Genomic DNA, 19,242 nt, shown 5'->3' with positions numbered 1-19,242 from the left:
ACTTGTCACTAAAACCAGATCTGTTGACTACTCTAAATCAATGCTTTGTAAAGTGCAGAAGAACGTGAACCGCAGGTTTGCTGGTTACTCCCAGGCTGCTTGACTGTACAGCTCCACAAGATCCTGCTTCACACTGAGCATGTGGCTCCTTTCCTTTCGGCCCGAATAATGACACCCTGCTTTTATTGTGGCTTTTTTTTCTTTAAAAGAAAGAACCCACTATTTTCACATGTGTTACTACATTTTCTATGTAGTGAGGCGTAAGGTGGGTAGTATTGAGAATACTTTTAACTCACTGAACTTTAAAGTTCACTTGTAACCTGATATTTAATCATATGGATTATTGTGTCTCCAAAGGCATGCCAGAGAATGCCATATATTTGAATTTTATTTCTGGATCATAGAACTTTTTCAAATGTAAAAGATTCTTATAAAACTTAGCTCTGTTAATATTTCCAGCCAATTTTGAACTGTGTCCTGTAAGAGAGTTAGTTGACCAGACTTAAAGAGCATGAAACCATCTGTTGTTTATGGTGTGTCTACAAAAGGGAGCTTTTTGAGCTTTTGCAACTGAATGACTACATCTGTCAACCTTTTTGACACGAGTTCATGCATGGATTCTTTTGCATTCCAGATGATCTCAACATAAGTGGCATCATAGCAGCTGTAGTCATTGTGGCCTTAGTGATTTCTGTCTGTGGGCTTGGCGTGTGCTATGCTCAGAGGAAAGGCTACTTTTCAAGTAAGTAAATTTCACTCTTTGCTACAAAACTTCTGCAGATATTGAGTTTTCTTCTGAGACACTGTCTGTCCTAAGAGGCTCTACCAAACTCTGGAGAATATTTTTGGTTAACTTTCCTGCAGTAGGAAATGTTCAAGATGACACTCAGGTGAGTCATGAAGCATCGTGGCAAACATAGGAAAAGAGCTGTCTCACCCCAACATTTCAGGAAACAGAATATGTGAGAGTGGAGTGGCATAGTGCACCAACACCAAGAGATGCAAAGTGGGTGGGTATTTATAGAACATGTACATGTATTTAAGATCCTTTTAAGTTAGGAACTGGGCTTCCCTGGTGGCTCAGAGGTTAAAGCATCTGCCTGCAATGAGGGAGACCTGGGTTTGATCCCTGGGTCGGGAAGATCCCCTGGAGAAGGAAATGGCAACCCACTCTGGTATTCTTGCCTGGAGAATCCCATGGACGGAGGAGCCGGGTGGGCTACAGTCCATGGGGTCACAAAGAGTCGGACACAACTGAGCAACTTCACTTTCACTTTAAGTTAGGAATTGTGCTTCTTAAGATGTAAATTAATTTCTAGTTTTATGACAAAAATTTCATTGGAATAAATCTGTGAAATGTTTTATCAGTGTAGAACAATGGAATGTTGAATGTCACATTTAGTACAAATATATTTAGAAGAGAATTGTTCAGTAAAAACTAGAAACCTATAGTATTATAGTTGCTTCTGAGGTTTTGATTTCTGCGGGTTTAGGTCTCTTGGAGCTCCTATTTGGTGATACAGTAAGTTTGAGGTAAATGGATGAGATTTTTAAGTGCTTTATTCTTTTAATGCATTTCTTTACTCCTAGCCATTTTATGGTGAACACTACTTTTGGAAATTAGGTTTAAACATTTTTTTATACCAAAGTAAAACTTAAAGGAAGTTTCTAATGATACCTATAAATATGTATTATAAAATGTTTTCATGAATGTGGTTTCAAGGATATTCCCTATTATTAAAAATAATTGCTCTGTGAGTTAATAAATAGCTGTTCTTTTGTATGGTATTTCAATTCAGTCCAATGTAATGTAATCTGGCTGAGTCCCCCTGCTGGTCATCCATGGAAGTACAGACAGATTAGATTGCTCTTTAAAATTCTTGTCATCTCTTATCTCTACCTGCAAAGAATGTCTGAGTGTTTTTATTAAAAATTTGGTAAACAGTTTTTCTTAAAATAATGAATTACTTTAAGGTTTTATATGAATATTATTAATTCATTAGCTAGGAATGTTACTCTCATTTTCATCTAGCAGAAAACCTCTCTAGGAGAGTTGTTTTGTTGAACTTGCGTTTCAGAAGGGGTTGGCAAACCGTGACTCATGGACCAGATCTGGTCTGCCAATTGATTTTTCTGTGGACCACAAGCTAAGAATACTTTTTGCAAATAAACTTTGCTATCTATCTGATAACAGGGAACTACTGTTGAACACCAATTAAGAAAAATATGCCCCCAAAAGAATTCCATGCTTCTAATTAGTAGACCTGTATTGCTAGATTTTGATTATTATTTTTTTATTTCACTGGGTTTATTGAAAGTTACTTGAAAAAAATCTGTAAGTGCTTGGCAAAAAGTATGCACGTGCTTTTTTTTTTTACTTTTCATCTTATATTGGAGCACAGTCGATTAACAATATTACGTTAGTTTCAGGTGTGCAGCAAAGTGATTCAGTTATCTTATGATTTCTTAATTCATTGATAAAAATTTTTGGAAATTTGTTTCTCTTTTGTTATATTAATACCTACTTAATATCCTTGGTTTTACCTCTTTGCCCACAGAGCCTAAAATATTTACCTTGTGGGCCTTTACAGAAAAAGTGTGCCAACCCTCTGTTTAGAAGGTATAAATGTCAGCAAGTGAGAGTCAAAATTGAAAACAAGGAATTAATTCCAAACTCATTTTTATATGAATGTGTATCATACCCTATTAATTCTTATATTAATGATATTTACCTATTCTTTTGTAGAAGAAACATCTTTCCAGTAAGTATACTTTCTTAATGCATGCTTTCCCCTATATCAACTGCTTTTTTGTTAATTGTTTAAAGTCAAAAGTGGGAAGTTGGGTTATTTGTGAGGGTTTAATTCTTTGGGCAGTGACGGGTTCATCAAGGAACACATCCCACCTCATGCCTACTTGTCAATGATGTTTAATTATCTAGAAGAGAAATGTGCTGTGCTTAGTCACTCAAATCGTGTCTGACTCTTTGCGACCCCATGGACTGTAGCCTTCCAGGTTTCTCTGTCCGTGGGACTCTCCAGGCAAGAGTACTGGAGTGGGTTGCCATTCCCTTCTTCAGGGGATCTTCGCAACCCAGGAATCAAACCCAGGCCTCCCACACTGCAGGCAGATTCTTTACTGTCTGAGCCACCAGAGAAGAAACAGAATTTCTTCTAGAATTTGACTTCTTAGGCATTTGCACGGTGCTACTTGAAAAAGCTTTTTTTTCTATGTTTCTCTAAATTTAAAATGTTCAAATAAAAATTTCTCTAGCAGTCAATTTTACATTTAATTACATACCAATTATGTGTCCAGTCTTGTCCTAGGGACTGGTAACACAGCAGTGAAAAAACTAGACCAAAATACCCCTCTGTCCCATGGAGCTCACATTCTAGTAGAGGAAGGCAGAAAGTAAACAAGTACATGAGCTCAGCAGTAGGTCAGATTGTGGTAAGTATAAGGGAGAAAAATAGAGCAGGCAAGAGAACAGAGAATGCAGAGGGGAGGAGTGGGGATTGTCCTTGTAAACAGGTGGTTAGGGAGGGCCTCGCTGATGCGGGGACGTTTGAGAAAGGTCTGAAGGAGGGAGTGAGTCAGGCAGATAACCATGAGACAGACGCGTGTTCAAGCAGAAAGGGGAGAACAAGGGGAAATGCTGGCCATGCCTGGCGTACCTGAGGAGCAACAGGGGGATCAGTGTGGTTGGAACAGAGTGAGAACAGCTCGAGGAAGACGTGAGTGAGCACAGTAGTGCAGTGGGGGCAGAGTACAGATTACACGCAACCTCTTCCCGGCAGAAGTTTGGCTTTGGCTCTGAGTAAGATGGGACATCACTGGAAAACCTTGGGCAGAGAGGTAGCATCTTCGTACTTAATTCTTAAGACTCACACTGGCTGCTCTGTTGAGAATAAACTGTAAAGGTGACAAAAGGTGGAGGAAACAGAGAGGCCAGTTAGTTAATTACTAAATAATCTAGACAAGAGCAGATGGGGGATACTCCCAAAATGATGGTGTCGACAAGGTCAAGAAGTGATGGTCAGTCAGTTCAGTAACTCAGTCATGTCTGGCTCTTTGCAACCCCATGGACTGCAGCACACCAGGCTTCCCTGTCCATCACCAACTCCAAGAGCTTACTCAAACTCATGTGCATCAAGTCGGTGATGCCATCCAACCATCTCATCCTCTGTCATCCCCTTCTCCTCCTGCCTTCAATCTTCCCCAGCATCAGGGTCTTTCCCAGTGCGTCAGTTCTTCCCATCAGGTGGCCAAAGTATTGGAGTTTCAGCTTCAGCATCAGTTCTTCCAATGAATATTCAGGACTGATTTCCTTTAGGATGGACTGTTTGTATCTCCTTGCAGTCCAAGGGACTCTCAAGAGTCTTCTCCAATATCATAGTTCAAAAGCATCAATTCTTTGGTGCTCAGCTTTATGGTACAGCTCTCACATCCATACATGACTTCTGGAAAAACCATAGCTTTGACTGTATAGACCTTTGTTGGCAAAGTAATATCTCTGCTTTTTAATATGCTGTGAGGTTGGTCCTAGCATTTCTTCCAAGCAGCAAGCATCTTTTAATTTCATGGCTGTAGTCACTGTCTGCAGTGATTTGGGGGGCCAAAAAAATAAATTATCTCACTGTTTCCACTGTTTCCCATCTATTTGCCATGAAGTGATGGGACCAGATCCCGTGGTCTTAGTTTTCTGAATGTTGAGTCTTAAGCCAGCTTTTTCACTCTCCTCTTTCACTTTCATCAAGAGGCTCTTTAGTTCTTCGCTTTCTGTCATAAGAGTGGTGTCATCTGCATATCTGAGGTTAGTGATAATTCTCCCGCAGTCTTGATTACAGCTTGTGCTTCATCCAGCCCAGCATTTCGCATGATGTACTCTGAATATAAGGTAAATAAGCAGGGTGACAATATACAGCCTTGACATACTCCTTTTCCTATTTGGAACCAGGCTGTTGTTCCATGTCCAGTCCTAACTGTTGTTTCTTGTCGTGTATACAGATTTCTCGGGGGCAGGTAAGGTGGTCTGGTATTCCCATCTCTTGAAGAATTTTCCAGTTTGTTGTGATCCACAGTCAAAGGCTTTGGCATAGTCATTAAAACAGAAATAGATGTTTTTCTGGAACTCTCTTGCTTTTTCGATGATCCAGCTGATGTTGGCAATTTGATCTCTAGTTCCTCTGCCTTTTCTAAAGCCAGCTTGAACATCTGGAAGTTCACAGTTCATGTACTGTTGAAGCCTGGCTTGGAGAATTTTGAGCATTACTTTGCTAGCATGTGAGATGAGTTCAATTGTGTGATAGTTTGAGCATTCTTTGGCATTGCCTTTCTTTGGGATTAAAATGAAAACTGACCTTTTCCAGCCCTGTGGCCACTGCTGAGTTTTCCCAATTTGCTGACATATTGAGTGCAGCACTTTCACAGCATCATCTTTAAGGATTTGCAATAGCTCAACTGGAATTCCATCACCTCCACTAGCTTTGTTCGTAGTGAAGCTTCCTAAGGCCCCCTTGACTTCTCATTCCAGGATGTCTGGCTCTAGGTGAGTGATCACACCATCGTGGTTATCTGGGTCCTGAAAACCGTTTTTGTACAGTTCTTCTGTATATTGTTGCCACCTCTTCTTAATATCTCCTGCTTCTGTTAGGTCCATACCATTTCTGTCCTTTATTGTGCCCACCTTTGCATGAAGTGTTCCCTCTAATTTTCTTAAAGAGATCTCTAGTCTTTCGCATTCTGTTGTTTTCCTCTGTTTCATTGCATTGATCGCTGAGGAAGGCTTTCTTATCTCTCCTTGCTATTCGTTGGAACTCTGCATTCAAATGAGTATATCTTTCCTTTTCTCTTTTGCCTTTAGTTTCTCTTCTTTTCTCAGCTATTTGTAAGGCCTTCTCAGACAATCATTTTGCCTTTTTTGCATTTCTTTTTCTTGGGGATGATCTTGATCCTTGTCTCCTGTACAATGTCACGAACCTCCATTCATAGTTCTTCAGGCACTCTGTCTATCAGCTCTAGTCCCTTAAATCTATTTCTCACTTCCACTGTATGATCATAAGGGATTTGATTTAGGTCATACCTGAATGGTCTACTAGTTTTCCCTACTTTGTTCAATTTAAGTCTGAATTTAGCAATTAGGAGTTCATGATCTGAGCCACAGTCAGCTCCTGGTCTTGTTTTTGCTGATTGTATAGAGCTTCTCCATCTTTGGCTGCAAAGAATATAATCAATCTGATTTCGGTATTGACCATCTGGTGATGTCCATGTGTAGAGTCAGTCTTCTCTTGTGTTGTTGGAAGAGAGTGTGTGCTGTGACCAGTGTGTCTCTTGGCAAAACTCTGTTAACCTTTGCCCTGCTTCATTTTGTATTTCAAGGCCAAATTTGCCTGTTACTCCAGGTGTTTCTTGACCTCCTACTTTTGCATTCCAGTCCCCTATAATGAAAAGGACATCTTTTTTTGGCATTAGTTCTAGAAGGTCTTATAGGTCTTCATAGAACCATTCAACTTCAGCTTCTTCAGCATTACTGGTTGGGGCATAGACTTGGATTACTGTGATATTGAATGGTTTGCCTTGGAAACGAACTGTGATCATTATGTCATTTTTGAGATTGCATTCAAGTACTGCATTTCCAACTCTTTTGTTGGCTATTGCACAATTGCACTCATCTCACATGCTACTCCATTTTTTCTAAGGGATTCTTGCCCGCAGTAGTAGATATAATGGTCATCTGAGTTAAATTCACCCATTCCAGTCCATTTTAGTTTGCTGATTCCTAAAATGTCGATGTTCTCTTGCAATCTCCTGTTTGACCACTTCCAATTAACCTTGATTCATGAACCTAACATTCCAGGTTCCCATGCAATATTGTTTGTTATAGCATCAAACTTTACTTCTATCACCATTCACATCCACAACAGGGTGTTGTTTTTGTTTTGGCTTCATCTCTTCATTCTTTCTGGAGTTATTTCTCCACTGATCTCCAGTAGCATTTGGGCACCGACCGACCTGAGGAGTTCATCTTTCAGTTTCCTATCTTTTTGCCTTTTCATACTGTTCATGAGGCTTTTAAGGCAAGAATACTGAAGTGGTTTGCCATTCCCTTCTCCAGTGGACCATGTTTTGTCAGAATTCTCCACCATGACCTGTCCGTCTTGGGTGGCCCTACACGGCATGGCTCATAGTTTCATTGAGTTAGACAAGGCTGTAGTCAGTTGGTGATGGTATTCTGAATCTGTTTTGAACAATTTGCTGACTGGATGTGTGCTTTGAGGAGAAGAAAGAAATCAGACATGGCTCCAAGGCCCTGGGAAGGATGAAGTGTGAAAGGTTTACTGAAGTGTGAAAGGTTTTGGGAGGAGCATGTTGGAGAGTGGGGTTGAGGGTAGGTGGAGACCTCAGGGGTGCTTTGCAATTTTAATTTTTGAGATGTCTATTATACTTCCAAGTAGAGATAATTAGTGAGTAACTGAGCACATGAATCTGGGGTTAAGGAAGCATCTTGACTGGAGTTAACCAGGGATTCCCTGGTGGCTCAGATGGTAAAGAATCTGCGTGCAATACGGAAGACCCAGGTTTGATCCCTGGGTCAGATCCCCTCAAGAAGAGAACAGCAACCCACTCCAGTATTCTTGTGTGGAGATTCCATGGACAGAGGAGCCTGGTGAGCTACAGTCCATGGGATCGCAAAGAGTCAGACACAACTGAGCGATTAGCACTTTCACTCTTCTTAACTAGAGTTAGAAACTTAGGAGTCATTGGTGCATGAGATCTGTATGAGATCACCACGGTCTCCAGTTTATGTGCAGTTGGTTTGTCACTGTCCTCCTTGTATGTATGGAAATGGCAGACCCAACCTGGAGCTTATGGGCATTCTTCTCTCCTCAGGCACTATGGCTTCAAATGCCATTGATTTTCTGTTTCTAGACTTGCTCCTCAGTGCTGGTCTCTGAGCCCCTTAACACCCCAGGACAAGTCCAGGATGAGGTCTGAGTTAGCAGTAGTTAGTTCAGGGGTGACCTTGGGAAAGCAGAGTAGCCTGATGATATAGCCACAAACCCCAGGCAATTGTGAAGATTGCTGCTTTTATTAAAAAGTAATTGTAGGGAGGGTTATGAACAGAGGAGAGGCATCATCTTATATATGGAGAAAGGCTGACCACGCTATGGTGAGGGAGGTTTTATCTTTCATTCAATCACAGTGTGTGTCTATTAACCCAGACAGTAATCTGGGAGAAAATATCTTTATTCCTAGATATGTCTCCTATTTGTCAAATCCATCTCCCTCAAAATGTATTGGATAATGAATTGGATGTTTCATTAGCTTGCTAGAACTGCTTTAAAAGTGCCATAGACTGGTGGCTTAAACAATAGAAATTTATTTTCTCATAGTTCTGGGATCTGGAAGCCCAGACCTCTTTCCTTGACTTAAAGATGGTGCTCTCCCTGTCTTCACATGGTCTTCCCTCCATCCGTGTTTATGTCTAAATTTCCTGAAAGATGATGCTGTGAAAGTGCTGCACTCAATATGCCAGCAAGTTTGGAAAACTCAGCAGTGGCCACAGGACTGGAAAAGGTCAGTTTTCATTCCAATCCCAAAGAAAGGCAATGCCAAAGAATGCTCAAACTATTGCACAATTGCACTCATCTCACATGCTAGTAAAGTAATGCTCAAAATTCTCCCAGCCAGACTTAAGCAATACGTGAACCGTGAACTCCCTGATGTTCAAGCTGGTTTTAGAAAAGGCAGAGGAACCAGAGATTAAATTGCCAACATCCGCTGGATCATGGAAAAAGCAAGAGAGTTCCAGAAAAACATCTATTTCTGCTTTATTGACTATGCCAAAGCCTTTGACTGTGTGGATAACAGTAAACTGTGGAAAATTCTTCAAGAGATGGGAATACCAGACCACCTAACCTGCCTCTTGAGAAATGTGTATGCAGGTCAGGAAGCAGCAGTTAGAACTGGACATGGAACAACAGACTGGTTCCAAATAGGAAAAGGAGTACGTCAAGGTTGTATATTGTCACCCTGCTTATTTAACTTCTATGCAGAGTACATCATGAGAAACGCTGGACTGGAAGAAACACAAGCTGGAATCAACTTTGCTGGGAGAAATATCAATAACCTCAGATATGCAGATGACACCACCCTTAAGGCAGAAAGTGAAGAGGAGCTAAAAAGCCTCTTGATGAAAGTGAAAGAGGAGAGTGAAAAAGTTGGCTTAAAGCTCAACATTCAGAAAACGAAGATCATGGCATCCGGTCCCATCACTTCATGGGAAATAGATGGGAAAACAGTAGAGACAGTGTCAGACTTCATTTTTGGGGGCTCCAGAATCACTGCAGATGGTGACTGTAGTCATGAAATTAAAAGACGCTTACTCCTTGGAAGAAAAGTTATGACCAACCTAGATAGCATATTCCAAAGCAGAGACATTACTTTGCCGACTAAGGTCCGTCTAGTCAAGGCTATGGTTTTTCCTGTGGTCATGTATGGATGTGAGAGTTGGACTGTGAAGAAGGCTGAGTGCTGAAGAATTGATGTGTTTGAACTGTGTTGTTGGAGAAGACTCTTGAGAGTCCCTTGGACTGCAAGGAGATCCAACCAGTCCATTCTGAAGGAGATCAACCCTGGGATTTCTTTGGAAGGAATGATGCTGAAGCTGAAACTCCAGTACTTTGGCCACCTCATGTGAAGAGTTGACTCACTGGAAAAGACTCTGATGCTGGGAGGGATTGGGGGCAGGAGGAGAAGGGGATGACCCAGGATGAGATGGCTGGATGGCATCACTGACTCGATGGACGTGAGTCTGAGTGAACTCCGGGAGATGGTGATGGACAGGGAGGCCTGGCGTGCTGCGATTCATGGGGTCACAAAGAGTCGGACACGACTGAGTGACTGAACTGAACTGAACTGATAGGGATATCAGAAATATTGGATTAGGGCCCAGTCTAACTAGTTTAGTTAATTTAATTACCTTTTTAAAGACCTTGTCTCCAAGTACAGTCACATTCTGAGGTACTGGGGGGAATTGGGACTTGAACCTGTAAGTATTTGGTGGGAATATAATGCAGCCTGTAACAGATCAGTGAAATAATAGTCACTGTGTAAAACTTTTTTCCCATGGAAAAATGAAATTTGAGGTTGTAAAGATCAAGCTTTCAAAATGTTAAATCTTGATGAGTTGGTGAGTTAAAAGTTAGTAAGTCTCTGGTTTGCATATTCTGCGAACTTTATTAGTATCTAGCCTGAGGCTACAAGTAGATTCACAGGGCTTCACACATACTGATATATTGTTGCATGTTTTTCTCTGTGAATATCATCCATAAATATAAGAAATTCAGTTAGGAGTGCTGGGCTTTTTATACCTCGCTAAGATACCTGTTCTTCTTCCTGTTGAGAAAAATATATGGAGGTAACATTAACTGAAAGAGGATATGTATTTTAGAATTGGAAGCAATAATGTAGTAAATGCTCTTTTTTTATATTCCACAAACAGGAAGAGTAGTTCTGCATCTAAAGCCACTACCATGAGTGAAAATGTGAGTATTTTTAAAGCATATTTACAGAACAAATGTGTTTAGGGAGTCGGGCAGGGAAGTGAGTTAATTGTATGGAATTGATGGATTTCTGCATTTAATATACCTTGTATCCATGTCTACCATGGGTCTTTAGAAGGAGCTAAATAAATGTTAGCTCACATCCCCTGCCCGGGATGGCTGCGTTTGTAGAGCAGTGGGGCTCTCCCATCCCATTATTTTCTGACCTGGTGTTTTCTATTGTTAGTCAGCCTCCTTAGCATCATTAGATCTGGCATTGTCAGCTCCATTTTAAAGATGAGGAAATTAGGACACACTTCTCACAGGATGACAATGGCCAAGCTGGGACCCACGTACCTTTATCCTTGTCAGCTTGACCGAGCAGATGGCTTGCCAGAAGAACTGTGGGTCCAGACTCTCCTGTAGTTACTCAAAGCTCTTGGAAATTTAAGGGGTATGGAATGTCCTCTGCTTTTGCAGAAAGGAACATTTCAGAAATCCTTGAAAAGATGCAAGAATTATCGAACTCAGATGGTTAAGGGAACATAATTTGGACGTTTGGACCCTCGTGTACTTTTGACTAGTAAGCACTCCAGAGAAGCAGTCAGTATGATCATTGCTCAGATTTTATAGCTCTTTGGATGGCTATTCAGCCTTCTGGACTAGCTTTCAGGAATACAGTGGGAGGAGGGAGGTTTCCCATGTTTTTGAAGTCGAATTCCTTCCTTGATAAGTGGAGCGCTGCTTCCCTAAATTCCTTAGTACATTCTGCAGGGATTCACTTAGGTTTCCTTTCAGTAGAGCTTAGGGTGAGGCATGGACATCAGTTTTTTAAACACTTCAGTGACTCTGATAGACACTAACCTTTGAGACCTACATAGTAACCCACAAAGTTTTTTCTACCAAAGATTTTAAAAATTGTCTACTCCAGAATCTATTGTGGAAGTCACTTTATTTTGTGGTTTGCAATGCCGAAGCCTGTTGTTCCATAGAAGACAAGCAACGTGGAACTCCATGTTTGCTCCTATAATTTGTAGGAAAATAACTCCTCAAGTGTGGAATAAAATAATCTCATCCCACCAAACAAGAAGAGATACTTGGTGGCTGAGTTGAAAGAACAAAAGCCTCACTCTTTTTCTTGGTCTTCCTCTCCATTGCCTTCATTAGCTGAGAACTAGCGTCTCCAGTTCGAGTTCTGCCCTAGAGCAGGGTTTCTCCAACTTGGCACTACCGACATGTTCTTCTAATTCTTAGACAAGAATTTATATAAAAAACAACAGTTTCTTCTAAGGCTTGTCTAATTAATTTTTGTAATTTCACATAATTCTTTGATGTGGGGGGCTGTCCTGTGCATTGTAGAATGTGTGGCAGTACCGACCACCACCAGCTCTGTGCCAGTAGCATCCTCTTAGCAAACAAGATTTCTCCTGCTCAGATTCCCATTCCTACTTCTTTATTCTTTAGGCAGGGTTTCAGAGATTTGTCTCCTAATATTTATTTAACTTCCCATAAAATAGATTGAATTAAATATATTTGGTTTGTACCTGCAAGATTCTCATAATGGGTATATCTTTATACTCCTAATATTTCTATATTTCTTAATATATGAATTAATACATCATATTTAAACTTGATTTTTTCTTTCTTTTCCTAGGATTTCAAGCACACAAAATCCTTTATAATTTAAAAGAATCCTACCTTGGCGATACACCCAAACCACAGTTGTTGCACAAGTTATTAAACGATTATAAAACAGCTTTGTCTTACATTTGCAAAGAGGTACATGAGGATATGAAATTGGTATTGCATTGTAATCTGTATGACTGCTAAATCACTTGAAATTTTTATACAAATAGTTCTGTCAGCACATAAAATACAAATCTGGCTTCTTGTGTCTTGACAGAGGTAAAGGAATCAAAATACTTTGTAATATTCTGGCGCTTGTGAAATGTTAAATATCCTAACTTCTAGCAAAAGTTACTAAAATGTATCATTCTGGTTGTGAAATGAATCCACAGAGTATGAAAATATCAGCCACATGTACCCTCTGTGAGAGTGTGATTTGGAGGGTTCAGAAAAATACTCTGACAGACACAAAAGGAGCCTCTGGTCTCATTCCTGCCAGAACCCTCCTTTTCCTCTTATCTAATCCTTATTCTGCTGCTCGTTTATCACTGATCTAGTCACAGAACGGTGGCAGAATGGGTCTCATACCCAAGGATTTCCCTTCACCCAAGGATTTCACTTCCATTTCTGAGAACCACAAGCAACATGAAGAAGAATACCTAATACCAGAGCTCACTCACCTGATGTGTGTCCTTGATTTCTTCATTAAACATCATTTTGAGAGTCAAACACAAACCCAAGTGTCTCATTTCACCCCCAGAGCTGGTTGTTGCCATTTCCTTCCCCTGAGACTCCTTTGAAGGGGATCAGTGACCTTGACATCCAAACTCGCCACTGGAGCCGATGCACATAACCCTGTTGATACCTGTCACTGCGTGATTGTGACTTCACATCTGTCTCTAAAAACCAAGCAGTGAAATTTTACATTCAGCCAAGTCCCTTGCCAGCGCTCTGCCAGTCCTTCTTATGGCAAAGTCAGGGATATGGAGGGGAGGAGCAATTGTCTAACCAATAAAATGAGATGAAACAGCTTGAGCGCCCTCGGGTTCCTGGCACCCTGTGCCACACTTGATACATAGAAGACACAGGAGAAATGAAATGAAAAAAATGGGTCTGATCATCTGGTTTCTCAACTGATAGATCACGAAGACCTCCAGCTAGTGTTACAAAGTGAAAATTCCAATGATCCATGTAATAGGTGAGCAGTTAGATTGTGTTAATAGCATAATCATCTAGAACTTATTTTGATTATTCAAATCATATTGAAAAAACAATATGGCTAGGGCATTCCCAGTTCTAGGCAAATCTAGATGAAAAGGTCTCTCACTACCTTTGACAACTTTGAACATGGTTAAGCTGCTTTTGGACAACAGACCCTGGTGACTCAGATGGTAAAGAATCTGCCTGCAGTGCTGGAGATCTCGGTTCAATCCCTGGGTCGGGAAGATCCCCTGGAGAAGGGAATGGCAACCCACTCCAGTATTCTTGCCTGGAGAATCCCATGGACAGAGGAGCTACAGCCAATGGAATCCCAGAGTCGGACATGACTGAGCAACTAACACTTTCACTTTTCAAGCTGCTTTTAAGAGTCCACTCTTTTTGCCCAGTGTGTGCTAAGTTGCTTCAGTTGAGTCCGACTCTTTGTGATCCTAGCAAATCCCTAGGATTCACTGGACTGACAACTGGATTAAGTACTCACCTAGAGCCGAATATATGCCTGGACACATCACTAGTCTGTGACATTCAGTGATTCTCCCCAGAATTCTTACCCTTCCCACATTTTCTGTAAAGGGCCAAGAAGTAGATAGTTCAAATCATACAAGGCCATATGGTCCCTGCTACAACTGCTTGGACTGTACTCAGCTGTGCCATTTTTCATGCCATTGGAGCATGAACAATAGTTTTTTTTAAAGGTCTCATTTGTGTTATTTCATAAACAGTAAGCTCTTGAGGGTAGCAATACCAATAACCTCAGATATGCTAATGAAAAAGACTGATAACACTCTTAAGGCAGAAAGCAAAGAGAAACTAGAGAACCTCTTGATGAAAGGGAAAGTGAAAATGCTGGCTTAAAACCTAACATTCAAAAAACAAAGATCTTGGCATCCGGTCCCATCACTTCATGGCAAATAGATGGGGAAACAATGGAAACAGTGACAGACTTTACTTTCTTGGGCGCCAAAATCACTGCAGGTGGTGACTGCAGGCATGAAATTAAAAGACACTTGCTCCTTGGAAGAAAAGCTATGACAAACCTAGACAGCATATTAAAAAGCAGAGATATTACTTTGCTGACAAAGGTCTGTCTAGTGAAAGCTATGGTTTTTCCATACATACATCATACATCATATGTATACATACATCATATGTATGGATGTGAGAGTTGGACCATAAAGAAGGCAGAGTGCCAAAGAATTGATAGTTTTGAACTGTGGTGTTGGAGAAGACTCTTGAGAGTCCCTTGGACTGCAAGGAAATCAAACCAATCAATCCTAAAAGAAATCAGTCCTGAATATTCATTGGAAGGACTGATGTTGAAGCTGAAGCTGCAATACTTTGGTCACATGATGCAAAGAACTGACTCATTGGAAAAGACCCTGATGCTGGGAAAGATTGAAGGCAGGAGAAGGGACGACAGAGGATGAGATGGTTGGATGGCATCACTGACTTGATGGATGTGAGTTTGAACAAGCTCCGGGAGTTGGTGATGGACCGGGAAGCCTGGTGTGCTGCAGTCCATGGGATTGCAAAGAGTCGGACACGACCAAGCAACTGAACTGACTAACTGATAAACAGCAAGCAGTCAGGATCTGGCCCACATGCAGAGTTTCCCAGCTGCCAGTGGACAAGCATTAAAAACAAAACATTTATCATTATAATTCTTACAGCACTTTTTGTTTCCATGAAGTAAAATTGTGTTGTATAAAGGTTGGGGCTCTAGAATCTAATAGCAACTTTTGTTTTGTTTTGATTGTATCATTGACTGTTGTAACGAGATTTATTTTTAGTGGGGAGTTTAACCTAACTAAATCTGGAACAACTGTTTTTCAATACAGCCTTGCAAAGAGCTTCCTTCATCTCAAAGTTGGTTTTGTCTGATTAGTCTACATTAAAAGTAGCAGAATGTGTTCAATTTTTTAGCCCATTTAATGGTGCAGGGGAAGAGTCATCCACCTATTGTTGTTCAGTGAAACCGAGGAAACTACTCCCTCTTACTGTTTGTAGCTACAAGGCTAAAGCTTTAGCTGCTCAAGATGAGAATCTTCTCTCTCAGTCTGGGTACCTGCCAGCTTTTCCAGTGCTAAAAAAAAAAAAAACTGCTCTGAAAATAAAATGCCGAAACTATTTATTGAACACTTCATATATGTCATGGAGGGTTGGGTGGATAGAGGTGAGGGTATATAAAACCTCATTCACCTCAACGATGTATAAAAAGAGGGCAATGTCATTTTACAGATGAGGAGACCGAGATGAACTGAGTCAATGACTGTCAAGCTTACAAAACCAACTGAAGAGACAGAGTCAATGTGACCCAGGTCCATCTGATCCAGAATGTTCTACACAGGATGTTTTTTCTCAGCCCCAGCATTCCTTTCTTCTCACATTCTTCTCCCCAAGGACACCTTCCTTTCCTCCTCAGTAATCTCTGGCCCATGCACTCCTGTCTAGTCTCACAGCCTGTGATGCTTTGTCCTCCTGCCCAGGTTAGAGTGATGGTGGGGAATTCCCTGGTGGTCCAGTGGTTAGGACTTGGAGCTTTCACTGCCAAGGGCCCTGGGTTCAATCCCTGGTTGGGGAACTAAGATCCTGCAAGCCACATGGTGCAGCCAAAAAGGTTTTTAAAAATGCTACCTATCCATTAAAAAAAAAAGTCATGGTGAATCATTTTATCCCCTCACCACAGATACTGAAATCTTTAATCTTTTTTTCAAGATTGAAGCTGACCATGATAAATACATTTATATTACTACCACTCTATCTTTAATCAGTTTTTAATCTATTTATTCAGAGACTCCATCATTCATTGGCACACTTTTAACTACTTTTATCTCCTGCTATTAGCTCATACCTTTTGTCTTCTGGTATCTTCCCCCCTCGATCACCCCCTCTCCTAGTAGCAATTTCAGTCTCACCATTCTGAAGGTTCCTTTTTGCCCTGGTCTCTCTCTCACACCATCGGTCAGCCATCAGGTTACTTTCTTGAACACTGTCAACTCCCTTCTCGCTTTTGAGCCATCCCATTGCTAAAAGCTTTCACTCTTTTCCTTTACTTAGTCTCACTGAGGTCTAATCATCTTAGCTTGAAATTCCAAGTATTAAATCACTCAGTTATGTCCCACTCTTTTTGACTCCCTGGACTTATAGTCCACCAGGTTCCTCTGTCCATAAATTTTCCAGACAAGAATACTGGAGTGGGTTGCCATTTCCTTCTCCAGGGGATCTTCCTGACCCAGGGATCAGACCCAGGTCTCCCGAGTTGCAATCAGATTCTTCATAGTCTGATCCATCAATTGGTCATCAATTGAAATTCAGAGGTACCCCCAACCCATCCCCACCCACGTTGTCATATTGTCACCCCTGCCTGTTCAGTTACATGCTCCGCTGTTCCTCTTTAGTTGCCTTACACACCTGTTAAACTGAATTAAGGTCATTTTATCTTAACAACCCTTTGTTTCTTCTTTACTTGGAGAGCTGCTGATTCTCCTAACCACAGGGTATGTAAATTCTAGTTATTTTTCAGGACTCAGTTCAAATTCCACCTTCTCTGTGAAAACTCTCCTTGCTGGAAGAAGTTTCTTTCTTCTCTAAATTTCCATAGCTTTTGATTGGTTTTCTTATGGCACGTCTTGATTTCCATTTAATACAGTTATATAGGTACATCTCTGGCATCACTACCAATTGAGAAGTACTTTGAGAAAAGAACCATGTTTTATGTACACCTTTATAAACCCCAGCATATTTAACCATTAGGGCCTTCCCTGGTGGCTCAGATGGTAAAGACTCCACCTGCAATGCAGGAGACGGGTTCAATCCCTGAGTCAGGAAGATCACTTGGAGAAGGGAATGGCAACCCACTCCAGTATTCTTGCCTGGAGAATTTCATGGAGAGAGGAGTCGGGGCTACAGTCCATGGGGTCACAAAGAGTCAGACATGACTGAGTGACTTTCAAGTACGGAATTTTTAAAGATCAAAAGAGCATTTGGAAATGGCAATTCAGAGTATTTGTTGATAAAATTTTTCTATACTTAGAAAATAATTGTATTCTGTAATGTCATTATAATCCATTTATTATGCACTCACACAAATTAATTCTCCATGAACTAAGGCTGGACAAAAATTATTTTTCTATTATTCTACTCCTTTTAGTTATTAGGTATCCACTTGCACATAGTTCTTAAAAAGATCTTAAAATGTTTTTTCCTCTTTCAAGTTTTAAAATTTAACTTTTGATCCTTTATTTTTTGTTGTATATGGGCTTGGGAAAGTTTTAGTAGTAATAACTGGCCAGGAAATTCAAAATTAACTATCAACTTTTACGTACTGATACTTAAGTTGTGCCCCATGCAGGGGCCCAATAGTGAGACACTGAAGTCTGGAGCAGAGAAAGGTCTACTGCATGAGCTAAGCAAGGAGTATCTGCTCAAAATGCCTGAACTCCCTGATGGTTTTGAGGATTTTAAGGGAAGAGTTTTAAAGCAGAATATGGTGGTGAAGTAACAAGGTGATGTCTAATCTCAGCCTTCTGGATCTGCAAGCTTGTGGCCAGCATGTAGTAACTGTCCTGTGAGGATTCTGCAGAACAACTGAAAGGTATGCATCAGGTGGTTATCCACAGCTCTTTGTGGGGGGTGGGGTGGGGTGAGGCGGCCAGGGACTCCTGTGCACTAACTGCTTGAGCCTGCTCATTGGGATTCAGCATAGGAGACTACAATGTTTCTTTTTTCCCTACAAACAAGAAACAGGGGACACAGAATTAGTATATGCCATAATTCTATGTGACCAAGCTTTTTTAAAAGTACTAATTAAGACATACTAGAAGGCAATGGCACCCCACTCCAGTACTCTTGCCTGGAAAATCTCCTCCCATGGAGGAGCCTGGTGGGCTGCAGTCCATGGGGTCTCAAAAGAGTCAGACACGACTGATCGACTTCACTTTCACTTTTCACTTTCATGCATTGGAGAAGGAAATGGCAATCCACTCCAGTGTTATTGCCTGGAGAATCCCAGGGACGGTGCAGCCTGGTGGGCTGCCGCCTATGGCGTCACAGAGTCGGACACGACTGAAGCAACTTAGCAGCAGCTGCAGCAGCAGAGTATAATAGGTCTTTATACTTTTGACTAAGAAATGTTCTCAAAACGAACAGTTGTGTCAACAAAGGACTTACCTTCTTTTAGATTGAGGGCAGATGCTCCATTTTATGATGTTTCAACACTGAACGTGGGACAAAGTGCTTCTTAAAGATGTTCTTAAAGATGGTGTAAAAATTGAGAATTTTTATAATCAGTTGTTAGATCCCTCAAGTTAGTTGCCATTTAACTTTTCATTCTCAACCTTCCTTTTCTTCCATTTAACTACCATAATTATACTGAAGTTGCTATAGGTCAAAAAATTTATTTTTCTAAATTTTAGGATACCGTATAGCAAAGAGAATGAGAAAAAGTTTTATATCCATGTAACAGACTGTTGATTGGGACTTTTTCTGTTACCGGAAGGCTGACAAGCACCTCATTTTCCAAAGAAACTCGTAACTAATTTGGATATAAACACCTGCTTCTGGTTCCCATACCTTTCCTCAACACAACTTTGTCCTTTTAAGAACACCAGGGCTTCCCTGGTGGCTCAGACGGTGAAGAACCTGCCTGCAATGCAGGAGGAGCCGCGTTTGATCCCTGGGTCAGGAAGATCCCCTGGAGAAGAGAATGGCTACTCACTCCGGTATTCTTACCTGGAGAATGCCATGGACAGAGGAGCCTGGCTGGCTACAGTCCATGGGGTCACAGGGTCAGACATGCCTGTGCAGCTAGCACTTAACACTTTCACCAGGTTTAGACTGAGCTAACATGGTACGC

The 19,242-nt window shown here is 41.0% G+C and overlaps 1 protein-coding gene across 1 annotated transcript in view; it reads left to right on the top strand.

Moving 5' to 3' along the window:
* Positions 1 to 12,909, top strand: part of JAM2 (junctional adhesion molecule 2) — an 80,960-nt gene extending 68,051 nt beyond the window's left edge. Inside the window, exons 7-10 of the mRNA XM_068978360.1 lie at positions 635 to 742; positions 2,747 to 2,762; positions 10,505 to 10,547; positions 12,199 to 12,909. Coding sequence (XP_068834461.1) covers positions 635 to 742; positions 2,747 to 2,762; positions 10,505 to 10,547; positions 12,199 to 12,231 — 200 coding nt within the window. The 3' untranslated portion in view covers positions 12,232 to 12,909. The remainder of the gene's footprint in view (positions 1 to 634; positions 743 to 2,746; positions 2,763 to 10,504; positions 10,548 to 12,198) is intronic.
* Positions 12,910 to 19,242: the final 6,333 nt, after the last annotated feature.

The sequence above is a fragment of the Capricornis sumatraensis genome, chromosome 1, assembly GCF_032405125.1.
Source record: "Capricornis sumatraensis isolate serow.1 chromosome 1, serow.2, whole genome shotgun sequence".
Classification (NCBI taxonomy): Eukaryota; Metazoa; Chordata; class Mammalia; order Artiodactyla; family Bovidae; genus Capricornis; species Capricornis sumatraensis.
This window is presented reverse-complemented; position numbering and strand designations above follow the sequence as displayed.